This window comes from Elephas maximus, chromosome 20 (assembly GCF_024166365.1).
Source record: "Elephas maximus indicus isolate mEleMax1 chromosome 20, mEleMax1 primary haplotype, whole genome shotgun sequence".
Lineage (NCBI taxonomy): Eukaryota > Metazoa > Chordata > Mammalia > Proboscidea > Elephantidae > Elephas > Elephas maximus.
In genome coordinates this window covers 40,562,134-40,578,716 of record NC_064838.1, presented here as the reverse complement: position 1 = coordinate 40,578,716, position 16,583 = coordinate 40,562,134, and the positions used below count along the sequence as shown (strand labels likewise).

At 46.3% G+C, this 16,583-nt stretch overlaps 1 protein-coding gene across 1 annotated transcript in view; it reads right to left on the bottom strand.

Moving 5' to 3' along the window:
- NUP210 (nucleoporin 210) overlaps positions 1-16,583 on the bottom strand; it is a 111,594-nt gene that overhangs the window by 34,423 nt on the left and 60,588 nt on the right. Inside the window, exons 17-21 of the mRNA XM_049861948.1 lie at positions 16,030-16,222; positions 15,369-15,475; positions 14,128-14,232; positions 13,939-14,040; positions 165-293 (exon numbers count right to left, since the gene is read on the bottom strand). Of these exons, the coding sequence (XP_049717905.1) occupies positions 165-293; positions 13,939-14,040; positions 14,128-14,232; positions 15,369-15,475; positions 16,030-16,222 (636 nt within the window). The remainder of the gene's footprint in view (positions 1-164; positions 294-13,938; positions 14,041-14,127; positions 14,233-15,368; positions 15,476-16,029; positions 16,223-16,583) is intronic.

Sequence of the window (16,583 nt, the reverse complement as noted above, 5' to 3'; positions counted from 1 at the left end):
CAGGCTCACAGCTCCTCCGGAGGGGGAGGAAGGAGACAAAAAAACAGGGAAAAAAGAAAACAGCTCCCATCTTCTTCCCAAGGGGGCTGAGGAGCACATCTACCCGTCACACACCTGGTTTCCACCAATCAGCTGAGGGGTCCCACCCCACAGCTCATACTAACCTTGTCAACCACCCGGACGTACAATTCCTGGATGTCTGAGATGGAAATTTCAGCCTTGGCCGGGGCAGGGAAAGCCAGACACAGGTCATGGATCATGACGGTGAGCGTGCCCGGGAGCAGAGGGTGCACCTGGAACGCCAAAGGGGACATGGTTAGGTGGCGGGGGGCATAGGGGAGTATCTCTGAGTTCATCTCTGCTCCCAGGGTCTGCTGACCCCATCAGTATCATGGGATGCCATGTCTCAGGGGACCTTGGGCCAAGGTTTGGAGGTAGAAAAAAAAAAGAAAATCCTAACCAAGCATTGCTCTGCCCATGTCACTTCACGAGCCCCATTCCCAGCAAGGGGATAGGCTTGGAAGGTAAAATGTTAGGGCTGAGATGGGACTAAGCATTTATTTTAACACTGTACATCTTACAAAGGGAAGGGAATGAGCAGACAGCAGCCTTGGCACACAGCAACCTGGAGGCTGAGTGAGAATCCAAACTCAGGTTTCCATATGTCCTATTCCAACCACCTTCCCCCACAACTCCATTAATAGGAGAGCGTGGCATTGGCTCACCCAGTGTGAAACAGCAAGTCAGGTTTCACAGCATCTTGCTCTCCAGAGGATCTGCCTTAGAAGTCCCAACCTGAACTCGCAGACTCATAGAACCTGAGTTCAAACTTAGGAGGCCCCTCAAGCATAAGCTCTTTGAGTCTCAATCATCTCTACAACTCAGCTTTCTTTGAAGTAGAGCCCTCATAAGTGTACTGAGTGAATGAACAAATCTGAGCTACTGTGTTCCAGTCTTTTCACTGCCAAAGATCCCATTTTTAATCCTCTTCCTCCTTCTACCCTCTCCAGGGATCCCACCTTTAAAAGAATCGCCACTCTAACAAACTGCATCATGACCACTCTCTCATGCTGCGGATGGCAGGCATTCACACATTGAACATTTGTCTACTTAAGATGGGTCTGCAGCAGCTTGTCATATTGCTTAGGCATGTACTTCAAATGGGTGGACCATGAAGCTGGGGCAGGCAGGGACAAGTCACAGAACTAGTGAGTAAGTCCAGCAGGGTGCCCCACACCTCTATCTGGACCTGGCTTTGTTGCCTTCTGTTTGTGGTCTTATAATCATGGTTTGTTTTGGCGGTGGCAGAGGAGGGGGGAAAGGGGAATGATGAGTACAGCAAGCAGCTCAGTATTTGAAAAGCCAGGATTTACGACCGCCTCACAAATGTCAAGAACTCGTAAAAAGGCATGAGGCTTCTTACTCAGAGGGGACAACCAACAGAATCCCATTACACCCAGGTGGAAACCCTTCAATGGATGCATCTGCTCTGAGAATGAAGTCCAAGTCCTCAACATGCCCTACAACGTCCAGCATGATCTGGCTCCTGCCTAGCACTCTAGCTTCTCTATAACCCACACTCCCTACTGTCCCAAGTGCCAGACATGCTGGCCTTCTCTTCGTTCTTCAAAGCCAGATAGCTCCCCTGGCCTTACAGTCTGCCTTAAAAATCTGGGACTCCTCTTCCTCCACCTTCACCTGGCTGGCTCCAACTCCCCCTTCAGACCTCAGCTTAAGTATCTTTCCTCAGAAAAGCATTCCCTGATCCCATACAGGTCGGGTTCCTTTGACACTCTTGCCTATTTCTCCTGGGGGCAGCCATCACCATTGTAATTAAACCTTAAGGCAGACGGGTGCCAAGTGTCTCCCCTCCCTTCAGGCTGCCAGGAACCCTCCCACACCCTCAGGATTGAGCCTAGGGTCTGCCACATAGTAATCAGCTGCCATCGAAGTGATTCCAACTCATGGCAGGCCCTGGTGTTACACAGCAGAACTGTGCCTCATAGGGTTTTCGATGGCTGGATTTTTAGAAGCAGATAGCCAGGGCTTTCTTTTGTAGCATCTCTGTGTGGACTTGACCCTCCAACCTTTTGTTTAGTAGCCTAGTTCATTAACCATTTGCCCACTCATGGGCTCCTATAGCCCCCAGTAAACATGTCCTGATTAGATAAGTGAACCAGGGCCACCCCCGAGTAACTGGATAAATGCCAAGAAACGTGATGCTTCAGCATGTCTGGCTTTACAGGGAGTAACACTAGTTTTGTTACGACTTAGAAATTCTGAAATACTAAGCCTGCAAACCCCAAGTACTCATCTATTTGCATAGTGCTGATTCTGGTCCACCCCTTCAATGTACAGATGGGGAAAGTGAGGCTCAGGTGGAATGGGAACCTGCCCTTGGTTACACAGCCATGAAGGGGCAGAGCCGGGGAGGAGCCCGGGTGTCCTAGCTCCTGGTTTACAGTGTCTTCAACCATGCACTGCCACATCCCTGGGGGAAGGCTTGATGCCTCCAGCAACCGGAATGAAGCCACTGGCTGTCGGGGAGCAAAGGGGCTGGTAGGAAGGGGCCAAAGCCCTCGGTAGGCTGAGGGTGGAAGTGCTGGTGGGTAGCAGCTGGGCTGAGCTGCAAGCTCTGCCTGGATAATTGAGCTCCAGGGCACACCCACTCAGATGAAGTGGCCTAGGTTATTTCACACAGTGACTTAAAGCAGATTAATAAAGACCCCAGAGTGGAAATCATGCTCACACTCCAAAATGATGGCTGCGTAATTCAAGCCGTCACCACGACAGCCTGCTATTAAACACAGGCTGAGGAACAGTCTGGGAGCCACCAGATCTCCGATTCTGCCGAGGACAATTCGCCCTGGCTTATTACATTCCCAAAGAAAACTCATTTAAAAATTGCAGAGAGAAATGAAGGCTTTCTTTGAGAACATAATTTGAGGCTCCGATTTGATACTCCCGCAAAAGTTGCTGCTGTCAGAGCTGGCAAGTCCTTAACAATGCAAAGAAATCACAGGTTGCACCTCCTGCCATCAGACCCACGCAGGAGAAGAAAGGGAAGGCTTTCTCTTCTTTTTTCTCTTCTTGAAAAGCACCATTTTGCACATTTTAAATGACACAAAATGGCGGTGGGGAAATCAATTCCTCTCCCAATTGATTTCCTAGAGAATGGACGTCCAATCGTATTCCAGATGACAGAAGTGAGGTGGCACCAGGCTGCCATCTACGGAGGGCCTCAATGGCCTGGCCTGCCCCATACGATTATATAAGCCAGTTGCTGTCAAGGCAACGCTGACTCACAGTGACTCCACGTGTTTCACAGTAAAACTGTGCTCCATAAGATTTCCAACGGTAGATTCTTCGGTAGATTGCCAGGCCTTTCTTCTGAGGTGCCTCTGGGTAGACGTGAACCTCCAACCTTTCAGTTACCAGCTGAGCACTTAACCGTCTGCACCACCCAGGGACTCCATATGTTTACATAATGCAATCCTTCAATCCCCATAGCAATTTTTAAGGGCGAGCTCATTACGGCCATCCTGGAGATGAAGAAACTGTGCTTGGGGAGGGGAGAAGGCTTGCCAGCCAGCCAGTGGCAGGGTGGGGATTTGCATCCACTCCAAATCTAGAAGCTTCACGCATCTATCACACCAACCTCCTTCCCTAAGGGTCTGGGGCCCACTTGCGAGTCGGTGCCCAGAATGCATTCTAATTTCTAAGTGTTGAAGGTGCCACCTGAGAATGTCAGCGGATGCCGGGCCGAAGGGAAAGTCCTGTCATCTGCTCAGAGATGATGAATGCATTACTGCTCCTCATTAAGACACTGTGAGCCAGGCCCCAGGCAGCTCTCCTGCTGCACGCTGAGACCGCGATACCCCTTCACACCCGCTGGGCCTGAGAGCTCCCTGAACTTAGCTCGGTGCCCCACTTCCGGGGCCCCATCACACTCCAGACTTGTCCCTCAGCAGGTGGAATCTGTAGAAGGGCAAGGACCCCACAAAGCTTTCCAAATGCCACTGGAACCATCAGCTTCCAGGCCTTGCCAGGAGAGAGTAGAATCTGTGGTCCTGATGAGGAGCCCATGGCGGCCAGTGGGGTTGATGCTGAGCCCACGTGAGTGTCCCAGGCACTGAGGAGGGTTCTGGCTGGGGATGGCGTGCCATGGTTGGTTCATACCCTGCAGCTGCCTCCTACTAACCACCTCCTCCCCTCTGGAAGGTATGTGCCCTTCCCATTACTCTGCTTCCTCTTGTGTGAAATGACACCATTACAGACCTCCAGAGGCGTAACTTAGGCATAGCAGGTAGGGTGTGCGCCCTGGGTGCTGCTTGAGGAGGGGCGCTAATGAGCAGTTTCTCCTGGCCATCGCAGTTTCCATCGCCGACTGTGAGAGATCATTCAGCAATTTAAAACTAACTGCCATAGGCGCTGCTTTCTGTAGATACACCCCTGCAGACTATGCTTCCTCGGATACCGGAGCCTGAGATACAACCACGGTTCCCAAGAGCTGGGCCTGTGGCTGGTGTAAATCCCCAGTGCCTACAACAGAGCCAGGCACTCAACAGGTGCTCAGTCTTTGCTGAGTGAGTGAGTTAACGAACGCTGGGAGGTACTCAGCACACAGTAAGCCCCCTCCTCTGCTCTGATAGCTGTACAGGTTCTATTTGAAGGTTTATTTTGAAACGCAAAGAGCTGCTGAGAAGAAAACCTAAGTTTGAATCAGGTAAGAACTCCGATTTGCACGTCAGCCAAAAGCAAAATAAAGGCCCCTGACAAAGAGTTTTGGGGGCTATGTGAGCAGGCTTAATCACAGCCCAGAGCAGTCCTCAGTGCATTGTGTGGGCATAATAACCTACACAGCAGCCCTGCTGTGTGAGCACCATGGTTCCTTCCAAGATGTGCGGAAGCCGAAACACACCCATGAGCCACGCTTGCCTCCTGAGTGTGTATCAATAGGAAAGAAAGACACATTTTCTATGAGCTAATTGAAGAACTGTTGTGGGCTTTCTTGTCTCTGTGATTAAGGGAAATGAGAATGCGGCTAATTAGCAGCTGGAAAATGCCAGAGAAATGTGTAAACGTCCTTCAGAAACAACCATCTGAAAAAGCTGCTAGGACCTGTCACAGATTATCAACGCTTCATGGAGAATGCTCCCTGCAGGTTGTAGAAGGGGGAAATGGAACCAGAAGCCAACTTCCACTTGCCGCTGCAATGGACTTTGGCACAGGCTCGAAATGAGGGGGAGCAGAGACCCGAGGGGTCAAGGTACCTCCCCAGAGCCTTCCAAAGCAAAAGCAATCCTCATGGGCTGGCCATGCTTGCAATGTGGCACCCCGACCCCCTCAGTAAGAGCCCAAGGAAAAGGTGAGATGTGGTCAGGCCAGAGGCCAGTCTACAATCTAGAGAGAGAATTGTTGTAGTTCTACCTGATCGCTCTTAACTTCAGGCTCTTATTTTTAAAATGGGGACAATAATACTTGCCTTGACTCAAGAATTCTAGAATCTACTGTTGACAGGAACTGCACTGAGCTAATCCTAGATTGCAGTGCTTTAGGATTGAAGAGGGGGCTTATAGGCCTCCTGGGGAAACTTCACACTGATGCTTGAATTCTGTCTTGAGTATTCAGACAAGTTTCCCAGCTTATGCTTGAATGCTTCCAGTGACAAGGTGCTCACTACCTATCCAAAAAACCAAAACCAAACCCGTTGCCGTCGAGTTAATTCTAACTCATAGCAACCCTACAGGACAGAGTAGAACTGTTCTATAGGGTTTCCAAGGAGCGGCTGGTAGATACAAACTGCCAACCATTTTTGGTTAGCAGCTGAGCTCTTAACCACTGTGCCACCAGGGTTCATTACCTATGAATCCAAAACCCATTGCCATCAAGTTGATTATGACTCACAGTGACCCTACAGGACAGAGCAGAACTGCCCCATGGCAGCCTAGTCTACCACTGACTCTTGGGACTTTCCGTTCTTGGCTAAAAGACCTTTCTCTGGCCACAGGTCTGCCCTCAGGGCTTATACAAAGTGATAGGTACAACATAAGATATGTGTGGAAGGGTTTCCAATTATTGTCAGCACTATACACATTTTTCCTAACTTGAAACTTCCCTCTTCTTGATAATAGGGGAGTTATTTTTAATCTCTAAATGTAAAGCAAAAACAAGCTGTATGTCAAGCACTCAGAATTATTTATGGTTTGAGGTTTTCCTTTTAATGGGAAGGATTTGACAGTGAACACTTACTTACATGGTAGAAGAAACAGGTGGGGAATTATTCTTTCTCTTATAAAGGAATAAAAATGCTTGGGGGAGAGCTTCCTTGGGTCTTGGGCTTCTAGCAAACCTAAGCTCCTTCCAACAAGGCACATTTGTTCCCAGGTGCTAAGGGGATGTTTTCTCTTGCTCTGATTTACAGTGATCCCTAAGAGGCCCTGCCTCTGAGAAAAATGGGTGTGTGGTGACCTCCTCACGTTTCTCTGAGGGACTGCGCACTGTCAAAAAGCACGCCCTCAACACCACAGCCAAAGACCAAGGCCGAAAACTGGGTGCCTGGTCAGGCTGAATGCAAAGCACTAACCTGGTAGTTAAAACTTGAGAAAGGGGGTGTTTCACACAAAAACAGATTTCTAGTTTCTCTTGAAAAATCAGAAGATCTTGCCTCACAAGGCCTGCATCCCTACACATCAAAAACCATCCAGGGTTCCACCTCCATTCAGCCTGACCGTAGAAGGAGCTCTGCAGAACCTCTACCCAGTGAAACTGCTGAGAATTATAAAAAACAAAACAAAAACCACCATTACATCCCTAGAAAGCCACTGGAACTTGGTAAGAACTGTCAGAGTCTGTGGTATGTGAAATAGGACTCTGCTTACCCGCCCCCTCCCCCCAAACCCCAGCTAAGTGAGATGGAAACTCCACTGCAGACTGGCACATCCAGGAATACATGGCTCCCTCTTCCCAGCTCCCAGTCAGAGGGCTTTCTTGCTGGGACATCAGCATTTCTCATCCTGCCCTCAGCTACCTGTCACTGAGGCTACATTCCACAGGGTATGGCCAAGAAGTGGTGGCTCCCTTCTTCCATCCTCACTTATAGGACGAAGGTGGCTTCCTTTTCTTTGTGGGCACATTGCTGATGAGAATACTAGGGCCCCAGCTTGTAGGGCAGGGGTCCATACTGAGAGAGGCAAGAGAGAAGACCTGGGGCTGCTGATCCCTCTTACCTACCAAGCACTCAGCTCCTAAAGCCCAGGTGTCAGTCGGTGAGAAGCCTGCCATTGTCTCCATCTCCAGCACCAGAGCCTTGGCTCTGAGATTTTTCCCATGGGGAAAAGTGGGCCATCGAACACAGAGCTCCTAATTCCTCACTGAAGCAACAGGCTTTATTCACAACAGATTGTGGAGAAGTTCAATCCTAAGAGCTCTCACAAACACAGTAGAGGTTGTAGTGAAAAGTAACTGGGAGAACACTGATAAATTCATCGGAGACACATGCTAAACTAGAGGCCACAACTGGATCTCCATATGGGGAAAAGAATGAAGTTGGACCCATACCATGTATGACATATGAAAATTAACTCCAAATAGGTCAATGACCTAAAGATAATAACTAAAACCGCAAAACTTAGATAAAGTATAGGGATAAAGCTTCGGAACCTAGTTTTTTACAACGGATTCTTAGATATGGCACCAAATATACTAGCAACCAAAGAAAAAATAAGTTTACTGGACTTCATCAAAGTTAAAAACTTTTGTGCATCAAAGGACTTTATCAAGAAAGTGAAGAGACAACCTACAGAATGGGAGAAAATATTTGGTAACCACGTGTCTGACAAGGGTTGAATATCCAGTGTATGTATATAGTCAGGAAACCCTGCTGGCGTAGTGGTTAAGTGCTATGGCTGCTAACCAAAGGGTCGGCAGTTCGAATTCACCAGGCGCTCCTTGGAAACTCTATGGGGCAGTTCTACTCTGTCCTATAGGGTTGCTATGAGTCGGAATCGACTCGACAGCACTGGGTTTGGTTTTGGATATACAGTCAGCCATCCATATCCATGGGTTCTACATCCATGGATTCAACCAACCATAAATTGAAAATATTTGGGAAAAAAAAAGTTCCAAAAGGCAAAACTTGAATTTGCTGCACGCTTAGCACTATGCTGAATCCAGGTGAATGAAGTGATGTGCCGGCATCCCCTGCTGTAGCCTCCCACATCTCACAGATCCTCAGTCACTCTCCAGCACTCCTTGTTTCAGCACTGTTCCCTCATCTCTCCTTCCTTCCTTCCTTGTGTTGTGTGCACCGTTTCCCCAACAACACAGTATAACAACTACTTACACAGCATTTACACTGTATTAGGTATTATAAGTAATCCAGAGGTGATTTAAAGTACACTGGAGGATGTGCGTAGGTGATATGCAAATACTATGCCATTTTATATAAGGGACTCGAGCATCTGTGGATTTGTGGTATCTCCTGGAACCAATCCCCCACGGATGCTGAAGGGGGACTATATAACGAATTCCTACCGCTCAACAACAAAAAGACAAAACAGTCCAGTTAAAAACCGGGAAAGTATTAAACAGATATTTCAAAGAAGGTGTACAAATGGCCAAAAGGACATGAAACATTATTAGTCATTAGTGAAATTAAAATCAAAATCACAGTGAGATACCACTTCATACACTAATATCTATTACGGATGCAAACGTCCTCAAAAAAAAAGCTAGCAAATCAAATCCAGCAACATAAAAAAAGACATGATACACTATGACCAAGTATTATTCATCAAAGGAATGCAAGACTAGTTGAACACTCAAAAATCAACTAATGCAAGACACCATAGTGATAGAATAAGAAACAAAACCACGTGGTTATCTCAATAGATACAGCTAACATCATACTTCATGGTAAAAGACTGTATGCCTTCCCCTAAGACTAAGGAGAACAGTAGGATGACCTTTCTCACCACTCCTATTCAACACTCTACTAGAGGTTCAAGCAAGGGCAATTGGTCAAGAAAAATAAAAGGTATCCAGATTAGAAAGGAAGAAGTAAAACTATTTCCATCTACAGATGATATGGTCTTATATGTACATAAAATCCTAAGGAATTCACAAAAAACTATTAGCACTAATACAGAAGATTACCAAGGTTGCAGGATACAAGATCAATACACAAAAATCAATTGTATTTCTAGACACTGGCAATGAAGAATCCAAAAATGAGGTTAAGCATGAAAAAGAATAAAATATTTAGAAGTAAATTTAATAAAAGAACTAAAAAACTTATACTCTGAAAACTACAAAACACTGGAAACCCTGGTGGCGTATTGGTTAAGAGTTTGGCTGCCAACCAAAAGGACAGCAGTTTGAATCTATCAGGCGCTCCTTGGAAACCCTATGAGGCAGTTTTACTCTGTCCTATAGGGTTGCTATGGGTCAGAAGCGACTTGATGGCAACAGTTTTGGTTTTTGTAGAAAGTAATTAAAGAATATCTAACAAATAGAAAACATTCCCCGTTCATAGATCGTAAGACTTGATGTCATTAAAATGGCAATGTCATTGTTATTATTGTTAGCTGCCACTGAGTCATTTCCAACTCACGGTAATCCCACGTGTACAGAAGTGCTCCATGGTTTTTCAAGGCTGTGGCCTTTCAGAAGCAGAACACCTGGTCTGTCCTGAAGTGCCTTTTGGCTAATAGTCACATGCTTAACCACTTGGGCCACGTAGGGACTCCTAAGATGGCATTACTACCCAATTTGTCTACAGATTCAATGCAATTGCTATCAGAATTCCAGATAGCTTTTTTTTTTAGAAATTGATCCCAGACATCATATAGAATTTTAAGGGACCCAGGTTAGCCAAAATAATCTTGGAAAAAAAAAAAAAAGAAGAATAAAGTTGAAGGACTCATACTCACAGATTTCAAAACATACTAAAATCAACAGTAATCAAGACAAGTATGTTACTGGCTTAAGGATAGACACAAAATCAATGAAGCAGAATTAAGAATCCAAAAATAAACCCATTTATCTATGGGCAACAGGTTTTCAACAAGGGTGCAAAGACAATTCAACGGGGGAAACAACAATCTTTTCAAGAAATGGTACTAGGACAATGCATACCCAAAACCAAAACAAACTCGTTGCCATCGAGTCAATTCCGACTCATAGCAACCCTACAGGACAGAACAGAACTGCCCCATTCGGTTTCCAAGGTTGTAATCTTTACAGAAACAGATTGCCACATCTTTCTCCAGTGGAGTAGCTGCAGGGTTTGAACCGCCAACCTTTTGGTTAGCAGCTGAGTACTTTAACCACTCCACCACCAGGATTCCTGGGACAATGGAGAGCCACATGCAAAAGAATGAAATTGGATCCTTACCTCACACTATATATAAAAATTATCTCAAAAAGGATGACGGGCGCAAATGCAAGAGCTAAAACTAGAAAACTCTTAGAATGAAATATAAGGGTAAATACACATGAACTTAAGGAAGCCTGGTGGCACAAACAGTTAAGCTTTTGACTGCTAACCGAAAGGTTGATGGCTTGAGCCCACCCGGCAGCTCTGCAGGACAAAGACCCGGCAGCAATACACTTCTGTAACAATTACAGCCAAGAAAATCCTATGCGGCAGTTCTACTCCATCACATGGGGTCGCTATGAGTCAGAATAGACTCAAGGCACCTAACAACAACATGAATGACCTTGGATTTGACAAAGAATTCACAGATATAATACCAAGAGCATAAGCAACAAAAGAAACAATAGGTAAGGTGGACTTCATCAAAATTAAAACTTTTGTGTTTCAAAGGATACCATCAAGAAAATGAAAAGACAACCCACAGGGTAGAAGAAAATGTTTTCAAATCTTATATCTGGTAAGGATTTGAATCAGGATTATATAAGGAATTTTTCCATTTGGCAATAAAAAACCAAATAACCAATTAAAAAATAAGCAAAGAATCTGAATAGACACTTTTCCAAAGAAGAAAACAAATGGCCAGTAAGCACAGGAAAGGATGTCAAGATCATTAGTCACCTGGGAAGTGCAAATCAAAACCACAGTGAGATTCGACTTCACACCTACTAGAATGGCTATAATCAAAAAGTTAGATGTATAAGTGCTGTTGAGGATATGGATACTAGAACCCTGATACACTGCTCGTGGGAATGTAAAATGGTACAGCCATTTTGGAAGAGTCTGGCAGTTCCTCAAACAATTAGACACAGAGTTACCATATGATCCAGCAATTCCACTCCTACATATATACCCAAGAGAGTTGAAAACAGATGTTCAAATAAAAACTAATATATGAATGTTTATAGCTGCATTAGTCGTAACAGTCAAAAGGTGGGAAAAACCTAAATGTCCATCAACTGATGAATGGATAAACAAAACGTGGTATATGCACACAATGGAATATTATTCAACCATAAAAAGGAATGAAGTACTGATAAATACTACAACAGGGATGAACCTTGAAAATATACTCAGTGATACAAAAGACCACATATTATATGATCCTGTTCATATATGAAATAGCCGGAATAGGCACATGGGAAGACAGTCTTTATAAAAAACCAGTTTAGTGATTCCTTAGAGGGAACAGAGGGGTTTGGGAGGTAGACAGGTGATAGCTAAAGTGTATGATGTTTCTTTTTGAGGTGTTGAAAATGTTCTAAAATTGATTGTGGTGATGGCTGCATATAACTGTGAATAAACTAAAAACCACTGAATTGTACATTTTAAATGGGTGAATGATATAGTACGTAAGTTGTATCTTTGAGAAGCTGTTATAAAAACAGCAACAACAACAATTAAATCAACTAGCAGTGCACAGCACTGCCCCTTAGACATGGCCTGTGTTGTCCAGTTTGCCACAGTCCCCACCGCTCCCTGTTACCCCCCAACACTGAAGCAAAGTGTCAGGTGCCATTGAGCATGGCACTTTCGGGTATGTTCCTTATACCCTGCTTATTTCACTCACTCACTTTACACCTGCACCACCCTAGAAGTGGGACGTTTGTTTTGGTGACCCTGTGTTAAGACAGTGGATACAAAAAAATCAGCGAGATGGGACTTCAGGTAGTTATGGCTAAAAAAACCCTACACAGAGAGTAAGGGGACACAGGCTTGCTTTCTGGCTATGCCATGAATTCGCTGCACAACCACGGGCAGCTCCCCGGCTTTATTTCTGAGAGGCGACTCTGGGGCTAGGTTATTGCAAAGGTCAGTTCCAAGTTTAGCCTTCTCTAAAATCAGAGAAGTTGTTTAACGCCGTTGTTTAACTAGTGAACCACGCAACACCCAAAGCCAAGGTGGGGCTCAGCCCGGAGGAGGCCTGCAGGCAGGGTGAGGTCTCTCAGTGCTCACACCAAGCACTGAGTCACCCCAGGCCTCTGTCAAGTCTACAGAAAGCCTGCTTTGGTGCTGGAATGACTGTGGCAGGCCTTGAGCACTTGGTAACCACCCCTTTAACAAAGGGAAGGCAGGGCTTAGGCTCAGAGAAGTCCAGGGGCAACAGCACAGCTGAAACTTCTAACGCCACTGGGGGCCAGGGTCTTAGCCGTTTTTGGCCACCTGCATTTATGACTCATGATAGCAGTTCTACGCGTACGGTGGTGACAGTTTCCTCTGAAATGCAGTTATTTTTCATGATTGCATAATAACCCATCATACAGCTTCTTGAACATTTTAGATATTATTTTTTTTATGGTTTCTGTGTTCTTTTCCTTTGATGTAACTATAAAAAAAAAAACCACACCCGTTGCCATTGAGTCGATTTTGATTCACAGTGACCCCACAGAACAGAGTAGAACTGCCCCATAGGGCTTCAAGGAGCACCTAGTGGATTCGAACTGCCAACCTTTTGGTTAGCAACTGTAGCTCTTAACTACTAAGCCACCAGGGTTTTCCCTTGATATAAGACTATTAAAAAAATTTTTCTGTTGTTGCTTTTTAACAAGCCAAATGCTCTACATGAAGAAGATGGCCAAGTACAAGTAACCGCAGTCATTAAAACTAATCAGCCTACACAGCAGTGTGGGAAAAACAACACGGGATACAATAATTGACTTAAAAAAAAAAAAAAGAATGCTAAGTCTTTCCAACCATAGCCACAGCTAAGTCAACGTTTTCAAGAATAGGGAGAGGATCAAGAAAGAAACGTGGAAAAGTAGAAAAAGGTGATACATCTTTAAAAAACAATTTTCTTTATGGTCGTTGTGATACTGTTGATAAAACAATATTTCAATCTTAATTAAAAGGCTGATTGAGGGGGTGAGGGGGATTCACTCTCTAGATAGTAGACACGGCTATTTTTGGTGATGGGAAAGGTAACACCGGATGAGGGTGAAGTGTGCACAGCTTGACGAAGGTAAACAATGTCACTAAAAAGTACAGAAGAAAAAAGGACCAGTTTGTAATCACCATGGCATATATAATTTCAAAACAATAGCAAAAACAACCCAAAAATATATGTGCAGGTATGTATGTATGTAGGCATATGTGTATAGACATGTATGCATGTGTGTATATACAGGTATATGGGTATGTATGTGCATCTATATGCCTGTATGTTGAACGTAGCCCATTAACCGCCGCACCACCCAGGGACTCTGGACAATCTAACCAAAACTAAAACCAAACCCAATGCTGTCGAGTCGATTCTGACTCATAGCAACCCTATAGGACAGAGTAGAACTGCCCCATGGAGTTTCCAAGGAGTGCCTGGCAGATTCGAACTGCTGACCTTTTGGTTAGCAGCTGTAGCACTTAACCACTACTCCACCAGAGTTTCCAGACAATCTAAAGACCTTGCTAATTACAGTTTAGGTTATTAAGTGCCAGCTTTTGAAATAATTCATCTGTTAACCCCACAATGGCCCACATGAGGAAGGAGAATGATCGCCTGCCCTCACCGTGGCAATGCCCCTGGCCTCCTGGTAGGTCACCCTGACGATGTCTGCGATGCTGGTATTGAGGAAGAAGTAGCCAGAGCCTTCTCTGATGTGGAGTTCCACCTGTGAGAAGGAAGATATGGGAGGGGCTCAGGCCACGGTCCCGTGTGGACACTCAGGCAGTGTGGGGCAGGGAAAAGCTCTATCTACCTGGACTCCAGGGTGGTTGTAGATGGTCACTTCCTCCGGACTCACTCTCACATCTTCCACCAGAATCAGCTCGATGGAGGCCGACACCGGCACCAGAGGATCGTACTGCAGAGACAAAGCCAAAGTCATCAGATCTAGGCAGCGGGCCCAGCGCTGGGCCGCCCTGCAGGGCTCCCGTGGAGAGAGTAGACTTGAAGTCTTGTGTTCTGGCCTCACCCCAGGCCCCTGTCATTTCCTTGACACAAACCCCAATAACACCATCGTGCTTCTGGGCCCAGCTATAATTGGCACTTCCTCTTGGAGGTGTTCCTGGATCCCACCAAAGCCAAGTGAGTGGCTTCTTCCACGCTCATCAGAGAAGAAGGCTATCACCCTGTGAGGCCCCATGCACCGTGCTGGGGATAAAGAGTGATTCTCGCACATGTCCTAGTGACAGCTGATTTTATGTGTCAACTTGGCTAGGCTATGCTGCCCAGTGGTTTAGCCAGACAATATTCTAGTCGCTGTCATGGAGTAGCTATGCTGGGGCAAGGAGGCAGGCCCAGTGGGGAGGGGCATACGTGCACACAGGTAAGTGCGACAGTACAGGCGGTCCTTCGTCATGAGGGCAGGAGGCACAAGGAACTCACTGCAGAAGCAGTGTCTGTGTCCCAGGGCCCAGAGAACGCTCCCCAGAGGGACCAATATTTTAACTGGGACCAAAAGGGTCAAGGGGTCACCAGTGGAGAAAAGCCAAAGGAGGGCGGGGGATGGCATTCTAGGTGGAGGGAACAGCATGATCAAAGAGAGGGAACGGCACGTTCAAAGGCTCGGCAGCATGAAGCCCTGGCATACTGGGTGGGGTCTGTTAGGTGGGGTGTGGGGGCAGAGGTGGGCAGGCAAGCCTTGGCTGAGAATGAGGATATCTTCAACCTGAAGGTCCTGAGGGGCCACCAAAGGTGTGGGCTAAAACTGAGAAGTACAGTATCGGTTTGTGCCACAGATCACTCCAGTAGCCTGAGTGGAGGGCACATGGGGTGTGGATGCCTGAAGGCCTGGGGGAAAAAAAAAAAAAAAAAGAGGCCCAAAATTCAGGTGAGCCCACACCTCACTCGCATTCAGAGCTCCTCCCAGCGAGAGGTGGAGGGCAGGAGCAGAGTGGTGAGCTGAGGGCTGTAGGCTTGTAGGTCACACGCGGGGCAGAATTTGAGCAGAAGCAAGATGAGTCTCCCGCCCCACCCACCAGTGGGCCCAGGAGATACCGGCTGCTTCGCTCTGGCCGCGCTGAGGTGAGACTGCTGATAGCCCGTTGCAGTGGCAGAGACGGCTGTAGTTCCCGAAGCCTCATGCACCGAGATGGCCTGCAAACCTGAGTCCGGGTTGAGAAACTGGTGCGTGACTTTTGCTCCATTGCTGCTGTTGAAGCAGCCCCTCCCTCCTCCACAGTCTTAAGAATAGAATTTGTTTAGACCTGCCTGTACCATAAAAGTTCATGGACCCAGAGCAAACCTCCACAGAGCAACTTAGACGAGTTCGAGGTAACGGACTCAACTGTGGGCTACTCAAGGGTTTTGAAGGTGACATGGCACGAAGTAGCCCAGGTGTTGGAGGCAGGCAGATCCGCTCTGGAATCTGGGACTGGATACTAGCCTGGTAGGTGACCTAAGCCTCAGCTTCCCCATCCCTAATAGGAATTCCAATCCCTACCTCATACCATTTATGTGCTGGATTCAATGAGAACAGTGAGCTCGTGGGGCTCTCAACTTTTGTAATAAAGTTGATAAAGGCAGTGCCCAATTACAAGCCACCCCCCATACACCTGGCTGACACCGGCCTGCTCAGCACGCTTTTTGTTTGTTTGGGATTCTTACTACTCTCCTCTTCCTCCTCCCTGGGCCACCAAAGCTCGCCAGCCCTGCTCACCATGCAGCTTCTTCTGGCCACTCCCATCATCCTGGGACACCATTTGCATGGGCAGGCTGAGCTCAATGCTGGCCAGCAGTGGCCTAGTGGACTCCCACTGGATGCTCAGAGAGCTGAAGTTGTCGAATCTGCGGCCCTGTTGGTCGTAGGCAGCCAGGTTGAGCAGAGGGTTTCGGTGGTTGGAGACTGGGACCTGTAGGAAGGCAAGCATCAGATGCCATGCCACAGCCAGTAGTGGGCATGCCTGCTCTTTTTTTATAAAATATTTTATTGTGTTTTTGGTAAAGGTTTACACAGCAGTTCAGGGTCCCATTCAACAATTTCTTTACAGGTTGTTCAGTGACATTGGTTACATTCTTTACAATGCCTAAACATTCTCAATTATTTCCGTTCTGGTTTCATTAATCTAGTTTCTCTGCCCCTTTACATTCTCATCTTTATTTTTAAAGTAATTGTTGACCCTTTGGTCTCATACAGATGATTGTTTAAAGGTGCACAGTACTCATGGATGATATTCTCTATTTTGTGAGTTAATCTGTTATTTAGCTTAAAGG